Source organism: Rhinoraja longicauda, chromosome 4 (genome assembly GCF_053455715.1).
Source record: "Rhinoraja longicauda isolate Sanriku21f chromosome 4, sRhiLon1.1, whole genome shotgun sequence".
Classification (NCBI taxonomy): Eukaryota; Metazoa; Chordata; class Chondrichthyes; order Rajiformes; family Arhynchobatidae; genus Rhinoraja; species Rhinoraja longicauda.
Genome location: NC_135956.1, coordinates 29,084,596 through 29,102,657, shown reverse-complemented (window position 1 = coordinate 29,102,657; position 18,062 = coordinate 29,084,596). Strand labels below are relative to the sequence as shown.

At 43.2% G+C, this 18,062-nt stretch overlaps 1 protein-coding gene across 1 annotated transcript in view; it reads left to right on the top strand.

The window, feature by feature from the left end:
- The first annotated feature begins 948 nt into the window (after positions 1-948).
- Positions 949-18,062, top strand: part of nsmaf (neutral sphingomyelinase (N-SMase) activation associated factor) — a 79,530-nt gene continuing 62,416 nt past the window's right edge. The window contains exons 1-5 of the mRNA XM_078397414.1: positions 949-1,041; positions 10,933-11,022; positions 13,893-13,971; positions 16,342-16,409; positions 16,509-16,545. Coding sequence (XP_078253540.1) covers positions 1,004-1,041; positions 10,933-11,022; positions 13,893-13,971; positions 16,342-16,409; positions 16,509-16,545 — 312 coding nt within the window. The 5' untranslated portion in view covers positions 949-1,003. The remainder of the gene's footprint in view (positions 1,042-10,932; positions 11,023-13,892; positions 13,972-16,341; positions 16,410-16,508; positions 16,546-18,062) is intronic.

Genomic DNA, 18,062 nt, shown 5'->3' with positions numbered 1-18,062 from the left:
GGTGATGATTAAGTGCCGCCCCATCGGAGGCGACGGACAGGGCTGCGGCTGCTTCCTGCAGATAGTATTGGGCGATGCAGCACGTTTGGGGCAGTGCCCCAGGTCAGGGGCGGTGCGTAATGCCAGTGATGCTGATGGTGATGGGTGGGGCTGTAGCCACCTCCTGAAAGTAGAAGTGGGGGCAGCATTGGGCGAGGGTGATGCAGCTGGTGGTGGATGGGTCAGCATTCCCCCTGTCTGCAGAGGTGGGTAATACCAATGGCGAAGGGCAGAGGTGGCGCTGGTCCTGCCACCTGTACGTGGGCGGGGGTAAGGCCATTGGGCAGGTCAGCACTCGCTCTGCCGGTGGCCAAAGGTGATCAAGGTGGCGGTGGGCTTGTTGGTGCTCCCACTGCCGGTGACGGTGGGCACCAGTGGCGGTGGGCGCCAGTGGCGGTGGGCGCCAGTGGCGGTGGGCGCCAGTTGCGGTGGGCGTCAGTGGCGGTGGGTGTCAGTGGCTGTGGGCAAGCCAGCACTCTCCCCCTGCTGGGGATGAAGCCGATGTCGCCCCCTGCAGGTGGTATTGGGTAACACCAATACTGGAGGTGATGTTGGGTGGTTCGACGCTCCCCCTGTGTGGGCGGAGGTGATGCGGTGGGCGGGGTTGATGTCGGTGCAGCCCCCTGCCGGCGGTCGGGCCCGCGTACTCCCCCTGCCGGTGGGCGGGCCCGCGTACTCCCCCTGCCGGTGGGCGGGCCCGCGTACTCCCCCTGCCGGCGGACGGGGGTGATGTCGGTGTGGCCCCCTGCCGGTGGGCGGGCCCTCGTACTCCCCCTGCCGGTGGGCGGGCCCGCGTACTCCCCCTGCCGGTGTAAGGGGGTGATGTCGGTGCTGCCCCCTACCGGTGGACGGGTGGGCGGCCCCGCGGTCTCCCCCTGCCGGCCGGCGGGCGGACCCGCGGTCGCCGCTTCCTGTTGTGCGCCGGCTGTCTGCTGCGTCGGTGCCGATTGTTCTCCTTGTCCGAATGGCGTTCGTGAACAAGCAGCTGCGCCGCAAGGAGAGGTGTGTGTGTGTGTGTGTGTCGGTGGGCTCGGCCGCTCAGGGTGATGTCGGGGGGTGGAGAGCGGCGGGGGCCGGGCTGCTGTCCGCGTTCCCCACGGCCCAGCATGGCCCGGGCGGCGCTGACCGGCTGACCGGCTGGCCGGCTGGCTGCCCGGAGCAGGGCCGCAGCCGCAGGGCCCTGACGCTGTCGGCTTTCTGCAGCTTCTCCCAGCCAGATGCCTTATTTCTCCTTAACTTTTAATCCACAAGTTTTAACTTTGAATCATTACTAAAGAGCCCTCTGGTTCTCGTGGTTCGAGCATCGTTGAGGTTGGTTGGGGTCGAGTCAGTTTGTTCCCGTTGAGGGTTTCCTGCAGATTTGGTCCAGAGTTGCTTTGATTGCCACATGGCTACAACTGTTAATGATTTCACAAAACTTGTTCTGTGACTGCTACTATGATATTGTTTGCAGCTTTACATTTGTTGTTCTTACCTGTTTTTTGAAAAGGCATGCACAAACTATTTTATAAGTCCTCGTATCTTGCGGTGGACAAGGCAGGGACACCATACCCAACTGTTTTGGCTCTGTTTGTTTAGTACTTTCCCGAATATTGATTTCAATACAGTCAAAACACTGGTGAGTTGGCCCATGGAGGTGTCGAACCAGTTCTGCTGCAGTTCCAAACACTTTATTGCACGTGATTATACAGGGCTACTGGTAAAATGTAAAGCACATCTGTAAATGTTATTCAGAAAATGATGTTGAATCAGTCAGTTGGTGTTCCTGCAGTATTGTTGGGAAGGGAGCTATAGGATATTGATCCAGTTATTTCAGTGGCGAGTTATACAGTGCCCTCCATAATGTTTGGGACAAAGACCCATCTTTTAATTATTTCCCTCTGTACTCCACAATTTGAGATTGGTAATAGGAAAAAACCCCACATGTGGTTAAAGTGCACATTGTCAGATTTATTAAAGGGTATTTTGAGACATTTTGGTTTACCATGTAGAAATTACAGCTGTGTTGAAACTTAGTCATGCCATTTCAGGGTATTGTAATGTTTGGGACACATGGCTTCACAGGCGTTTGTAATTACTCAGGTGTGTTTAAATACCTCCTTAATGCAGGTATAAGAGAGCTCTCAGCACCTAGTCTTTCCTCCAGTCTTTCCATCACCTTTGGAAACTTTTATTGCTGTTTACCAACATGAGGACGAAAGTTGTGCCAATGAAAGTCAAAGAAGCCATTATGAGACTGAGAAACAAGAATAACACTGTTAGAGACATCAGCCAAACCTTAGGCTTACCAAAATCAAATGTTTGGAACATCATTAAGAAGAAAGAGAGCACTGGTGAGCTTACTAATTGCAAATGGACAGGCAGGCCAAGGAAGACCTCCACAGCTGATGACAGAAGAATTCTCTCTATAATAAAGAAAAATCACCTGTCTGACAGATCAGAAACACTCTTCAGGAGTCAGGTGTGGATTTGTCAATGACCACTGCCGCAGAAGACTTCATGCTACAGAAACGCAGAGGCTACACTGCAAGATGCAAACCACTGGTTAGCTGCAAAAATAGGATGGCCAAGTTACAGTTTGCCAAGAAGTACTTAAAAGAACAAGAACAGTTAGACATAGACATAGAAATAGAAAATAGGTGCAGGAGGAGGCCATTCGGCCCTTCGAGCCAGCACTGCCATTCATTGTGATCATGGCTGATCGTCCACAATCAATAACCCATGCCTGCCTTCTCCCCATATCCCTTGATTCCACTAGCCCCTAGAGCTCCATCTAACTCTCTCTTAAAGCCATACAGGCCTGGCAGAGCATCACCAGAGAAAGCACCCAGCAACTGGTGATGTCCAGGAATCGCAGGCTTCAAGCAGTCATTGCATGCAAAGGATATGCAACAAGATACTAAACATTTATTTCACAAAATGTTGGGGTAACTCAGCAGGTCAGGCAGCATCTCAGGAGAGAAGGAATGGGTGATGTTTCGGGTGGAGACCCAACATGACTACTTTCATTTACATGACATTGCTGTGTCCCAAACATTATGGTGCCCTGAAATGGGGGGGACTATGTATAAACACTGCTGTAATTTCTACATGGTGAAACCAAAATGTATAAAAATGTCCTTTATTGAAATCTGACAATGTGCACTTTAACCACATATGAGGTTTTTTTATTACAAATGTCAAATTGTGGAGTACAGAGGCAAATAAATAAATGATGGGTCTTTGTCCCAAACATTATGGAGAGCACTGTATGTCCAAACCAGGCTGTTGTGTGATCTGGTGGTAGATTCCATTATGTCCATGAGGTTCCTTGAAGTAGGAGAAGTTGTGTTTAGGATGTGCTGCTGATGGTGAAGCCTTGGGAAGTTATTGCCTTTCATTTGCAACAGTGAGGTGTCAATGACAAAGATTAATTGGCAACCACTGTCTAAAAAATCAAGTGGTCTCCTTCATCCTGTCAAGCGTCTTGAGTGTTTTTGGAGCTGCACTCATCCGAACAGTGGTTTATATTTCATCATTCTCCTTACTTGGCATTCTGCCACATGTGAAATAATCAAGGAAGTCAGGATGAACCGAATAACCAGCTTTTGACCTGTTCTTATAGCAATGACATGTGTCATTGTGTTTTTTAATGTAAGTGACAACATCAGGATGTTGGTTGTGGAGCAGGTCGGTATTGGTGAAGCCATTAAGGATCACTGAAAGCTGATTGGATTCTTTCATTGGAGATGCTAATTTCCAAGAATTTGTTTAGAGCAGCTGTTTCAGCACAACCCTGAGTTTTATATACGTATTGCTGGATAGGAGCCAGACTGTGAATGTAGGACTTAGTAAACAAGAGTCTAAGTAAGAGCAATCACCAGTGAATATCCCATCTTATGGAGGAAAATACATTGATGAAACAGCTAAAGATAGTTGGATCTGTGGCACATGCTAGTCAAAGTAGAAATAAAGTATAAAACAGATATGGTTAGAGGACATGTATAAAGAGGAGGAATTGAAATTCCAGGAATATTGGCACTGGTTCAAAGGAGCTGGAACCACTATAAACTGGACAGGCTGCATCTAGAGCAGATTGGGATTGATGTCCTTAAAGGTGTTTGCTAGAGTGGGCAGCTCAAACCAAGATGGCAGGATGGTTGGAATATATGCAGTGAGACAAAGGAAGAGGATATAATAACAGAATAAAGGATGGGAACAGGTAAGCCAGAGAAATCAGGGGTGATAAACAAACTGACCATGTTGCAAAATAATGCAAATGGGATGAAAAATATTAAGACAAAGTCTTTAGGTTATTTGCATTAACATGAATGCACTAATCATGCAACTGCACGTAGACACAAGGAACTGCAGATGTTGGTTTACAAAAAAAAAGACAAGTGCTGCAGTAACACGGCGAGTCAGGTAGCATCTCGAGATCATGGATAGATGATATTTCAGATCAGGACCCTTCTTCAGACTGATTGTAGTGGGGGGTGGAGAAAGCTGGAAGATAGGTAGGGGCTGGACAAAGTCTGGCAAGTGATAGGCAGATACAGTTGAGGGGATTTATTAATGGCAGATGGTTGGATAAAGGCCAGAGATGAAAAGTCACAAGGTGTGAGATAAGGATAGACGAGGCTGGGTCTCGTCAATGTAAAGGAGTGACACAAGAAACTACAGATGCTAGTTTACAAAAAAATACACAAATTGCAGGCGTAACTCAGATGATCAGGCATCCTTTAGATCGGTGAGATCAAGCATAGACTAGGCATCCGTTTCGTCAAACACTTGCACTCGGTCCGCCAAGGCCTGCTGGTTCTCCATGTTGTTAACTGTTTTAACTCCACTTCCCATTCCCACATTAACCCTTCCAGTTGGGCTGTCTCCATTGCCGGAATTAGGGCACACACAAACTAGAGGAATACCACCTAATTTTCTGCTTCGGTAATGGTATGAATGCTGAATTGTCCAATTTTAGGTTACTAACCTGCAAACAGTTGTATATGGAACTCCAGATGGTGGTGGTGATGTTAGGGATGGCGCTAACCAGGAAATGATAGACAAACAAAAAGAGTGCAACTGTAATCATAGGTGACTTGAATTTACACAGATTTGGCTAGCTAAATTATTTAGGAACAATACAATGAGAACTGAATTCCTGGAGAGTATAAGGAATGTTTTGTTGGGCCAATACATTGAGGAGGCAGCTCGGGATCAGGTCATCCAAGACTGTCTTTTGTACAGTGAGAAACGCTCACTTAGTAATCTTGCTTTGTGAACCCCCCTTCGGAATGAGTGCCCATGAAATGTTATATTTCTTCATTGAAAAGTAACGTGACATGGTTGATCAGGGGACTAGGACCCCAAGTCTAAATAACTTGAACTATGGTGGGATGAAGTGAGAATTGGCTAAAATGGATTGTGGAACTTTACTTTTGGGGCTGACTATGAACCATTAATGACAAACATTTAAGGAGCCCCATGGATGAGCTAAAACAATTGTATATTCGTGTGTGGTAGAAATATAAAACGGATGGGGTGGCTGAGCTATGACTAATGAAGGAAATTGGGGATAGTGTTGATCTATGGAGAGGACTTAAATTGGCCCAAAATTCATGGAACAGTTTGAAATGTAATAAAGGAGGGCTCAGGAATTTATTAAGAGGGGGACAATAAGAATATGAAAATAAGTTACAGGCAACATAATAACTGAGTAAAAGCTAGCGTGGATTATGTGAACAAAAAAAGGTAGTGCAGACAAATGTAGGTGCCTTAGTCAGAAACAGAGGAATTTATAATGGGGAACAAAGAAATCGGTGACCAATTAAATATACAGTATATGTGTGGAAAGGAACTGTATGTATCTTGGTTCTCTTTTCACAAAGGAAGATGTAAATAAATTCCCAGAAATGCTCTAGAAGCTAATGAGAGGGAGGTACTGAAATAAACCAATGTTACTAGCAAAATGGTGTAATGAAAATTGATGAGATTGAAAGCTGATAATTTCCCTGGGCATGATAATATGAATCCCACAGTAGTTGAGGAAATGCTCTTGAAATATTGGATACATTGATAGTAATTTTCCAATATTTTTTGGATTTGGACCAGTTCCTGCTGATTAATCAGTAGCTAAGGGGAAAGATTTGATAGGAACCCGAGGGACAACTCTTTCACACAGAGTTTGTGGAATGAGGTGGAGGTTGTTGAAATGTGTAGAAAAGGAACTGCAGATGCTGGTTTACACTGGTTAGACACAAAATGCTGGAGTAACTCAGTAGGACAGCTGGCATCTCTGGAGAGAAGGAATGGGTAATGTTTTGGGTCAAGACTCTTCTGACTGAGAATCAGAGGAGAGGGAGGTAAGAGATATGGGCGGGTACGGTGTGAAAACGACAGATCAAAGCAGCCAATGGTCTGTCATTTCACACCTTACCCTTCCATATCTCTAGTTTCCGTCTCCCCTGACTCTCAGTCTGAAGAAGGGTTTTAATCTGAAACGTCACCCATTCTTCTCCAGAGATGCTGCCTGTCCCTCTGAGTTAATCCAGCATTTTGTGTCTATCTTTGGAGGTAGTTGAGGCAGGTAACATTTAAAAAGCACTTGGATAGGTACATGGATGGAAAAGTTTAGAGGGAGATGAGCTAAAGGCGGCAAATGGAAAGGTTTAGAGGGAGATGAGCTAAATGCGGCCAGTGGAAAACTGCCAGTGTCCCTTATTAAAGATGTAATGGTGGAATATCCAGAATACCTTGACAGTCAACATAGACTTTGGCCAAGTCTTTCAAAGGGAAATTATGCTTGACTGGGATGTCTTACTGTAATTGTATAGGCTTTGGGTCTGCACTTTTGTTCTCCTTATCCGATCAATGGAAGGTGTGCAGCTCTAGACTGATTCCTGGGATGACATGATTGATGTGATGAGAGATTGGGATGATTGGATGTATTAATTTCAGTTTAGAAGAATGAAAGGTTAATTTTTTTTAAGCATTTAAAATCCTACTAGACCAAGTGGACCCGTTGTGCCCAAACCTCTCCTGAATTGGTACAGCACCCTCTCCTCCCCCTTACCCTTCCCCCTCCCCCTCCCCCCTCCCCCTCCCCTCCCCTCCTCCTCCTCCCCTCCTCCCCCTCCCCCCTTCCCTCCCCCCCTTCCCTCCCTCCTCCCTCTTCCCTCCCTCCCATCCTCTCCCCTTTTCCCCTTCCCCTCCTCCCCCACTCCATCCCCCTTAACCCCTCTTATCCTCCCTCCACCTCCCCCCCCCCCTCCCTGGAAGATAGATTTAAACTTTAAAATGTGAATAGCTTAAAAAATATAACACCGATTTCAATGAAACTTCTTCCATTAGCACCAAAGGGACGCGGTGAGATAGATGGGCCTAAAATTGTCACACTATTGTGCACCGTTTTGGCTGTAGTTCAGGAACAAACAGGAACAAACAAACAAACAAACAAACAAACAAACAAACAAACAAACAAACGAGAGTTTTAGTATATAGAATTGGAACTGGGTAAGCTCAGTGTATGAAGGATGTTCCTGATAGTAGCGAAGTAGAGATCCTGAAATCACTGTCTAGGGATATGGGATTGGCCATTTAGGATTGAGACATCTTCATCCAGAAAGTGCTGAACCAGCGGAATTGTTGAATGCAAAAGGCAATCATTAAATTTATGCAAGGAGTAATAATATTTCTACAGCCTAAATGGATCAAGGGTTAATAGACAAGAAGCAGGAACAGTGTAGGAAATTTAAATGACCAGCCACAATCCTATTGAATGGCAGAGCAGACTTAATCCTATTACTATTTTCCATGGGTTTTTTTCTGCTTCTTTGACCCAGGACATTGCTCAGAGACATTGCTCTGAAGAACACTTCCAGCAATGCCTTAGCTGAAATTGACCTACATCTTCCATTGTACGAGGCATGTGCTGTTTTCCCTCTGATTCCCATTGACATTTTTTTTCAAAGCCAAATACAAACCCAGGTGTAGCTTTTGTATTGTCATGCTAACTTTCATACTGGTTCTTTTGTTCATATTTGGATCAGGGCTGTTGTGTTCTTGACCTGAGTGTTCCTAACAAAATCCAACTGATCATCACATTGATGAGCACTATGTGATGTTAATATGTGATACTATCAAATATTTCTTACAGTGCTTTGATGAGTTGAAAGTAGACTGATGGGGCAGAAAGTGGTTGGATCGGTGTTATCCTGCTTTTTGTGGACAGAACGTAATGGACAATCTTTCACTTTGGTTGGATAAATGCCAGAGTTGTAAGTGCAGTGAACAGCGAGATCAGAGGTGTGGCTGGTTTTGAAGTAAAAGTTTGAAATATTCAGTCAGGACATTAATAGTCCTTAGACTTTGCAATATCCAATGTTATGACCTCCTAATTAAATACTATATTGAAGATTCTTTTTGAGACGGCACATGGCTTGTTCCTTTCAACAGTTAGCGTGCATTTAATCTTGTGTTATGGGGAACAGGATTGCACCCAAGTGTCGGCTGAATTATGTGTGAGCATTGGGGGATGCAATGCCCCCCTGGGGCATAACCTAATCTCCAGTTGTCTTACATTTCCCCTTCCTCTGCCATTGGATCACAACCTTTGTGAAATCCGCACAGCAGCTGGTGTACAACACAAAGTTTGGGATCTGAAAGGGTCAAGATCTCTGTGGACAATTCCAACATTGACAGATTGAACCTCATCTGCCATCATGGTTTGGGAACTCTGATCTTTGACATCAATGTTGATGCACTTAGTGAGAAGCGATGGCTAGGAAATGGCCAGTTTAATTGTTCGAAAAACCCTTCCACTCAACAAGTCCATGCTGACCTTCGATCACCGGTTCACACTAGTTCTATGTCATTCCACTTTCTCATCCACTCCTTACATACCAGGGGCAATTTACAAAGGTCAATTAACTTGCAAACCTGCACGTCTTTGGGATGTGGAAAGAAACTGGAGCACCTGGCGGAAACCCACACAGTCACAGGAAGAAATTGCAAACTCCACACACGCAGCATCCAAGGCCAGACCAAACCCAGTTATCTGGCGCTGTTAGGCAGCACTACCAGTGTGCCACCCCTAGTTTAGGATATGGGCTATGAGTATACTTCCTGGAGGGGCAAACTGGAAATTTGGTGTCAGCATCACCCCCACTCCATTGCGCACCCATTTCTCCCTCTCTCCACCCCCTCTTTCCCTCCTCCCCACTGTCCCCTTCCACCTATATCCCTTCCACTGGCTTTACATTTCACTCTTCTCTCTTTATTAACATCATTTTGTCTTCTTTTTGTCTCTAGATTTTGTCCACCCATCTGTCAATTATACTCTTCCCATCTGTATCCACCTATAACCTGCCATGCTCTGTCTCACCCCTGCCTCTTCTCCAGCTCTCCCCACCCCCCTCCCCAACCAATCGTTCTGAAGAAGGGTCCTTACCTGAAATGTCATCTATCTATTCCCTCCGCAGATGCTGTCGGACCTGCATTGTGTTTCACGCAAGATTTCAGCATCTGCGCTTCTTGGTTTAGACATACAGCATTAGAAATAGGTCCTTCCATCACCCATTCACAATAGTTCTGTTATCCCACTTTCTCATCCACTCCCTATACATTAGAGGCAATTTTAGATGCCTACAAACTTGTTCATCTTTGGGATATGGGAGGAAACCCACATGATTATCGGGAATACATGCAAACTCCGCACAGACAGCAGCCGAGGTCAGGATCAAACCAGAATCTCTGATGCTGTGAGTCAGCAGCTCTACCAGTTGTGCCATCGTGCTGGTGTCTCCACCCTGCACCTGAACCACTGATCTTGGTTTCACTGTTTCACTTATCTTTGCATCCTTTTCTCAGGTTTGACTAATTGTGGACCTGAGAAGCATTATTCCAATGTTAATTATTGTGGAATAAAATTGTTTAATTGTGATAAGCATTGATGGAAATGCCTATAATCAAGGTCATTAATGGAAATTGGATATGGTAGAAGTTATCTTTCTCTTCTCCTTCAGTTTTTGACATACTTGTAGCCAGAGAATTTCCTCCAATGGAGCTGTGGCCAGGGCCACAGCATTGATTTAAACTTGTTCCCTGATTTTACATGTCTTGTCCTTGATATCAAATACCAAGATACGCTCCATCTGCCTCTCATTCCTCATCTGTCAACTATTCCACCACTATAACCCTCCAGGGTATGTGTGGACCTATATTTCTAGCCTGTAACTCATTCTTCACTGCCAATTCAGTTTCTTCCAAAACTCTCTACTTCTTTCTTCCTTAAAGCATATCTTTACTTCCCAAGTTTTTATTGTATGGTGTCAAGATTGGTGTGGGGAATTTGGAATACATCTTTGTACATTTTTGGGATGCTAGAAGTATTAAATATTTGAAAGTTCTGTTGGTCTAAAAGTATTTAAAACATGACTTTGTTTTAACTCTACGTCTACTTCTCTCTGCCAAACCGGTTTACGTAGGTGCGTAGAAAATTATTCTTGCAGAATGTTCTGAATCTCTGGAATTCTCTAACCCAGAGAGAGTTGTGGTGGCAGGATCATTAGAAATGTTTAAAGTGGAGGTGGATATATATATTTTTTAATTGGGAGATTGAGGATTAAGGGGATCTGGCATAGAGGAAGAATTGCGGCCTGGGGTGAACCAGCCATAATCATATTGAATGAATGTGCAAGCTTGAGGGGGTAGGTGACCTCCTCTCATTACTATTTTCTTGTGTTCCTGTGCAATCAACAGCTGCAGGTGAGTATGGCATAGGAGATCTCACATCGACTAAATTTAATGGCTGTTCCTCCTAATATATTTTAAACTGATCTGGATATGCAACTTTCTATGCCAATAGATCATTTCTTTATCGTGTTCTGTTTTTCTTCATTTTTTCATACCAAATAGGTTTACTCTGTTGCTGCTTGACCTTGAAGAGTATTACTTTGACCATCACACATTTTATCATGTATTTACCAACAACAAAGGAGAGAAAAGGTACTGTACATATAAACTCAAGTTTTATGTGGTGTTATTGGTACCCGTGTCTTATTATTGATAAAATAATCTGCTGGAGGAACTTAGCAGGTTGGGGGTGGCTGGGGGGTGGGTAAGAATGGTTGACGTTTCAGGTCAAATCCCTGCAACAAGACTTTTTATTGGTATATTCAAGCAGACCTGTTACCATCTCAAGTTGCCCATTGCTTGACAAATACCAGGCTCTGTACCGTAGAACTTTTATATAGAAAATCTATATATTACTAAAACACTCATCTTGTGTATTTGTAAGTTTGTTTATTTGTATATTTGTTGATATATTTGTTCTTGAAATACAGTCAAAATGGTACACGATAGCGCAACAATTTTAGGCCCATCTTACTCACCATTGTCCTGGGGTTCAAATGTTTGTTATATTTTTTAAGTTTAACTTTTTAAACTTAAAAAATCATTTTTTAAAGTTTAAAAATCACTTTTCCATTTACCCTGGCCGTCAGCCGCATTCGACGTCACAAGGGGACCCGCCCAAGTGACGGGAGCGGCAGCCAATGAGGGACGGGGGCATGATGGCCGCTGGGGGCGTGACCCGCCAGAGTGACGGGAGTGGCGGCCAATGAGGGGTTCCATTCCCCTCCGTCTCCTCCAGCGACTGCTTCAACCGGCGTCATCGTTTCCTTCCGTCTCCTCCAACGCCCGCTTCAACCGACCGCCTCCATTTCCTCCAGCTCCCACTTTCCTTCTCCTCCTCCCGCTCCGCCATCTTGTGCACACCTTCCTCCGTCGCGCTGCCTGCCTGAGAGGAGGAGGGGGGTTTCAGGGGGGATGGAGTGGGTGAGTGCTTGAGGAGAGGGGGAGTGGGGTTGAGGGTGATGGAGTGGGTGAGTGGAGGGAAGAGGGGGGGATAAAGATAGATGGATTGGGTGAGGGGGGAGGAGGGGGGCTAAGGGGGATGGAGTGGGAGGGGGGGAGTAGGGGATGGGAGGGGGGGGGGGAGTAGGGGATGGGAGGGTGCTAGACCAATGCAGGAGAGCTTTGGCCCCAACGGGTCCACCCTTTTCTAGTAAACTTATAAAGAAGAAGCGGGACTAATTTGGGGAAAATGTTCCCAAAAGTTATTTGCAAGTTGGAAAATTACTAAGCTGCTTATATGTTTGAAACCATGGTGTATTTAGTGCTTGCTTCATGACGTAGATATTTTCTGATATTTTTGCCTATTTTCCTTGGAACATTATTGAAAATAATTAAATGATTTTTTTTAACTCATCCTAGAATAGGGCAGAATTGACTTGGTAAAGATCTGCACACAATTGACATCTGATTTGGCAAATTTTCAAATATTAGTTTAGGTTCATAGTGAAGTAATCATCTGCCATACGTCGACAATCGCATGATAAATGGTCATTCCAGTAAGTTACTGTTGCCTGCGGAGCATAGCATTGCTGTCCTTGCCTTAATGATATTTTAATAATTGCGCGAAAATGTCAGTGGTGAGATTCATAAGTTTGCAGATGACACCACAATTGATAGTGCAATGGATTACACGTTAGGATTGTAGATCAACAGAAAGTGAGCAAGCAAATGGCAGATGCAATTTAACATGGACAAGTGCAAAGCGATGCTTTGTAGGAAGGTAACCCAGGGCAGAACATAGACAGTGAATGGCAGTGCCCTGGGGAATGTTGTTGAACAGATACATGATGCAAGTGGATGGTTCCCTGAAAACAGGAAAACACGTGAACAGAGTAGCAACGAAGCTGAGGCATTGAGTATACTGTAAATGTTGGGATGCTATGTTAAAGTTATACACAACGGTGGTTAGGCTACACTTGGTGTATTGTGTGCAGTTCTAATTGTCGCATTAAAGGAAGGACATGATTAACCCAGAGAAGGTGTTTGGATTGAGGGGTTTGAGTTATATCCCAGAGAAGGTGTTTGGATTGAAATGTTTGAGTTATATGGGGAGATTGGATAAGCAAGGTCTGTTTTCCCTGGAGCGATGGAAGTTGAGAGGTGACATTTTAAAGGTATATACAATTATGAGAGGCAAAGATAGACAATAGACAATAGGTGCAGGAGTAGGCCATTCAGCCCTTCGAGCCAGCACCGCCATTCAATGCGATCATGGCTGATCACTCTCAATCAGTACCCCGTTCCTGCCTTCTCCCCATACCCCCTCACTCCGCTATCCTTAAGAGCTCTATCCAGCTCTCTCTTGAAAGCATCCAACGAACTGGCCTCCACTGCCTTCTGAGGCAGAGAATTCCACACCTTCACCACTCTCTGACTGAAAAAGTTCTTCCTCATCTCCGTTCTAAATGGCCTACCCCTTATAGGTTATACAGACAGAGCTTGTTTACTGTGGTAGGTGTCTAAAACCAGAGGGAATAGATTTAAAGGGGACATTTTTCACACAAAGAACAGTTGGTGTTTGGAATGAGCTGTTAGGGGATGTAGCAGAGGAATGGTAGCAACATTTAAGAGGGATCTTAAGTACTCTTAGGACAAGTACTTAATGAGCGGGTAATGAGAGGGGTATGGAATTAATGCAGGTAAAAGTGATTAGTTTAGATAGATATGATGGTTGGCATAAATGTAGTTGGCCAAAGGATCTGTTTCTATGCTGTACAACATTGTGACCTTATTTAAATTTGTGTTTATCTGATTCAGCCTTTAAGTACCTCCATTGGTTTCAACTGTTTACCCATATTTTAGTAGCAATTCAGCTAAAGAACATTTATTCAGCACTTTCTACTTTTTTCAACCATATATTCAATGTGGGACAGAGAAAGAGATCGTACTGTTTGTGCTCATTGTAATAATTAGCATCGTAACACATCTATCTGACATCAGCACCTGTGTCTTTATTGCAGAACAATCAAAGGCTGCCTGAAGATTTGTTCCAAATCATTGATCTTTGAACCAGATCAAATATCAGAACCCATTTTAAAGGTGCAGTCTTTATGATGTGTTTTTGCATTCTTGATCCTTGATGTACCCTAATCAATATTTGCAAATCTCCACATCACTTGAAAAATTTTACAGGTTGCATAATACTTATTTTTAAAAGTGTGTGTTGGGTGTAAACTGACGTGATTTAAATTTGCTGTTAATTTATTCTCCTTTTAGTTCTTCCAGCTAATTATTTCTATTTCCATCAGAGTTTATGCTATTTTCATGGATACATTTGCCTCAATATTACATTTACTCTCTGCATATGATCACCTTCTGCCCTTTGCCCTGGTCAGATTTTATTTTAATGATGCAATCAATAATTACCCGCAGTAAATATACCTAATGAGCCAAATCAAATAGAGAGCATACCCTATTACTCTAATAGCACCCTTCTCACACAATGCCAGGACATCCACACCACCCAATATCTATTGAAAAGTACAAAAGGGAAGAGGAGAGGATGTGCAAAAAGACATGAAAGCAAAATGTTCAAAGATGGTTGACAATAGAGAGTGAAAATAGAGATTGATTCAGAAAATAATAAAAGTTGCAAAAAAATTGCCATCAGACAGCGAAGGATACAAGAGCATTCCTTCTGACCATTTCACCAAAATTTATGTATGAAATCTTTCGAGTTGGCATGTTGCACTTTGAAATGCTTTTGCTGTACAACTTTGTGCATGTCATAACACCTTTTAGGTGATGGTTTACAATTTGCATTCATTAAGTATAAAAGAGGAAGAAAATTTACCACAGTTGTTCAAACAGAAATACTGATTAGACTGTCAAAGTATATGGTATAAAAAAAAAGTCATCCTATGCTGTAAATTGGGATTGTTCATTTAAAAATAAAAGGCTGCAGGACGGTGGCATGATGTGAGTGAGCAAACAAGAATGAGATTGCACATAACAGAAAGCATAGATTAAGTAGGGAAAGCACATCGGCATATGGAACACGATAGAAGCATTGTAAAATCCTTAGCTCAGTTTAATTTTGTAATGAATTGGTGTAATGGAAATAAAGTTATAGGCAAATGAATGGAAGATGTACTGGAAACTTCCTTAATAAACCATGCATATTTTTTTATGTTATCACAGAACCTTATTATGGTCAGAAATATTAATCTAACAATATATTTCATTGTATTTCAAAATATTTTTTAAACAAGACAGATGTAAAAGAAAAGTCAGACCTGACTGAAAATTCCTTCTGTTCCCTTTGACTACATTTTTCAACTGCCTACAATCAATTAACAGTAAATAGTGGTTGTAGAGCTGCTTGAAAAATACTGAACACTTATCCCTTCAAAACATTTTCATTTTTATTTTGAAAGCTCCTTGTGGTTTTATCCCTCAAAACCTCTGCAGCCCGCTCTGGCCTGGTATCACCTGAGATATTTGCATTCTTCTGTTTTTGGCTAACTGAGTAGTTATACCACTGATGGGAATGCCACAGTTAGCAAGCCCCTGAAGTCTAGAATTCCTCCAGAATTAGAGTCAACACATGCATGCAAATGTAAACCAAAAGCTTAAATTATATATTATATTATGTATAGCAATTAAGGTACATTTATATTGGAAGTTTATTGGTAAAATGGAGAAAATGGGAGGGAAACAGGTGCTATATGAATGTAGGACAAAGTCCTTATGGAAGCATTGATAAACTGTCCAATGAACAGGTTCAATTTAACAGCTAGGGAATTGGAGTATTCGTCAGTGAAGATATTTCTGTGGGATTGTAGTTCTTGGTAGAATGCAGAATGTGTAGCAAGTCAGGAACAGACAAGATTACCCCGCGACCCAGACCAATAAATAAATATATTTCTGCCTATAAGTGTGTCATTTTAGACAGCGACCAGTTGTGGCTTAAACTGAAAAAACAGTCAAACCAGCCGGCCTGTTACAGGCTTAATTGTGGTTGGGGTGGGCTGTAAGATGATGAAATTCTTAGCGTTTAAGCAACTGAATAGCAGAATGGAGACACAGTAGCTGAGTCTTGGGACATAGAGGGGAGTTTTAACGTCCATGAAAAGTCCAGGAACTTAGACTCAAGGTTTGAGAGATATTAAAACATCATCTTCATCCAGTTTGAAAACATTTGTTTGAAATCCATTCTCATAAATAGGTTGATTACAAGTCTTGGACTAGGAATACCCAATTTATAAAATAACTTCATATTTGTGCAATTTTAAAGTAGGATTGGAAAATTTCCACTTTTACTGTGAAGAATTACATTTAGAGTCTATTGTCGATTTTTGGTCTAATGCTCATCTTCTACTCAGTAATTACTTTGCTTTAATTCTCATCCATGGCTATAATGTCAGAGATCAGTATTGTTGATATACGCTGACCTTGGAAAATTTACAGTTCCCCTTCAGAGACTGCAGCAGAATTGAAGAGATAGAAGATAAGAACTCTGGATATCTTTATGAAGAGTAAGTTCAGTTTTATTCACATTTAGGTTAACGTTCAATTTGAAGTGCAATAGTTGGTTCTGAATTTATATTTATTTGTAATAAATCCTGCTTTTCCAGAAATCGAATTACTGGATTCCGCATTACATGCCGGCAGGTAAGAAGTTCTGGTAACGTCTGCTCTTATTTTTTCTTGTGTGCACATTGTTGTTGTGGAGTCCTTCAAGGAAAACGTTTCCAGTTCAGTTCCTTGGGCCCTGATAAGCAGATTGGCAAAGGTAGGAATAGAGGTAGACTCAAGAAACTGCAGATACTGGTTTACAAAATAAGACAGAAAGTACCGGAGTAACCTAGTGGGTCAGGCTGCATCTCCAGAAGACATGGATTGATGACGTTTTGGGTCAGGGCCTAGGAAAATAACTGCAGATGCTGGTACAAATCAAAGGTAGCACAAAATGCTGGAGTAACTCAGCAGGTCAGGCAGCATCAAGGAGAAAGGGAATGGGTGACGTTTCGGGTTGAAACCCTTCTGAAGAAGGTCCTCCCCCCCCCCCCCACATAAAACAAGCGAAAGATCACTGAAATATACATTTTAACACATACTATAAAACAACAGAGAAGAAGGAACAGACTGTGGACCAGCAGGCGTTGATGGACTAAGCACAAGTGTTTGGCGAAATAATGACAGTCTATGCTTGGTCTCGCTGATGTAAAATAAGCCACATTGGGAGCACTGAATGTAGCAAATAAGGTTAGAGAGAATGCACGTGAACCTCTCACCGGTAAGGGGTGGGGAAAGGAAGATGTGATTGGTGGTGGGATCAAGTTGAAGATGGCGAAAATGTCCAAGAATCGTGTTGGATGCATAGGCCGGTGTGGTGAAGGGTATGGACCAGGGGAACTTTATCTTTGTTCCGTCTGTGAGGAGGGGGAGTGAGACCAAAACTACGGGATGCAGATGGAGCGGAGATAGAGAAATTGAGAGTAGGGATGGCGTTTGTGCAAAAGGCCGGGTGGGAGGAGGTGTGGTCCGGATAACTGAGAGTTAGGGGCTTATCATGGATGTCAGTCGATGGTCTGTCGTCTGTGATGAAGACAAAGAGATCGAGAAAGTGGAGAGAGATGTCTGAGATAGTCAAAGTGAATTTGAGGGCAGGGTGGAAGTTAGTGGGAAAATTCATGAAATCAATGGGGTCTGCATGAGTTTAGTTTAGTCAAAAGGACTGGAAGTATTTGATGGGAAGCAGCAGGTATTTTCCACTTTTTGTAGTGGGCAACGAACAAATTCAGGGTTCTCGATATCGCTCTAAATGCTTCTTCTCAACATTGAGCACACATAGGCCAGGGATTCTCAAAAGTATCTAAGAATGTTACCTCCTTTATAAGGAGATTTTGAGAATATCCTGCATCAACTTCTCTGACCACCAGTAACAGAACTCAGAATAGAGAGCCTGTCTTGAGAATCTTTTGTCAAACATGTGAGCAATGTGCCCTACCCATGGGAATTGACAAAGTGTGATTAATCCTTCAACTCTGGGGAAGCCGGCTGGGGAGCAGATAATAATGGTGGCTCACATAACTTGCCAGTTTATTGGAAAGTTTTTCAAGTATTTTTTCACAGATGACACTGAAAGTGATGGTGAATTTCATTGTCAATGTTTGCCTCTATTAACA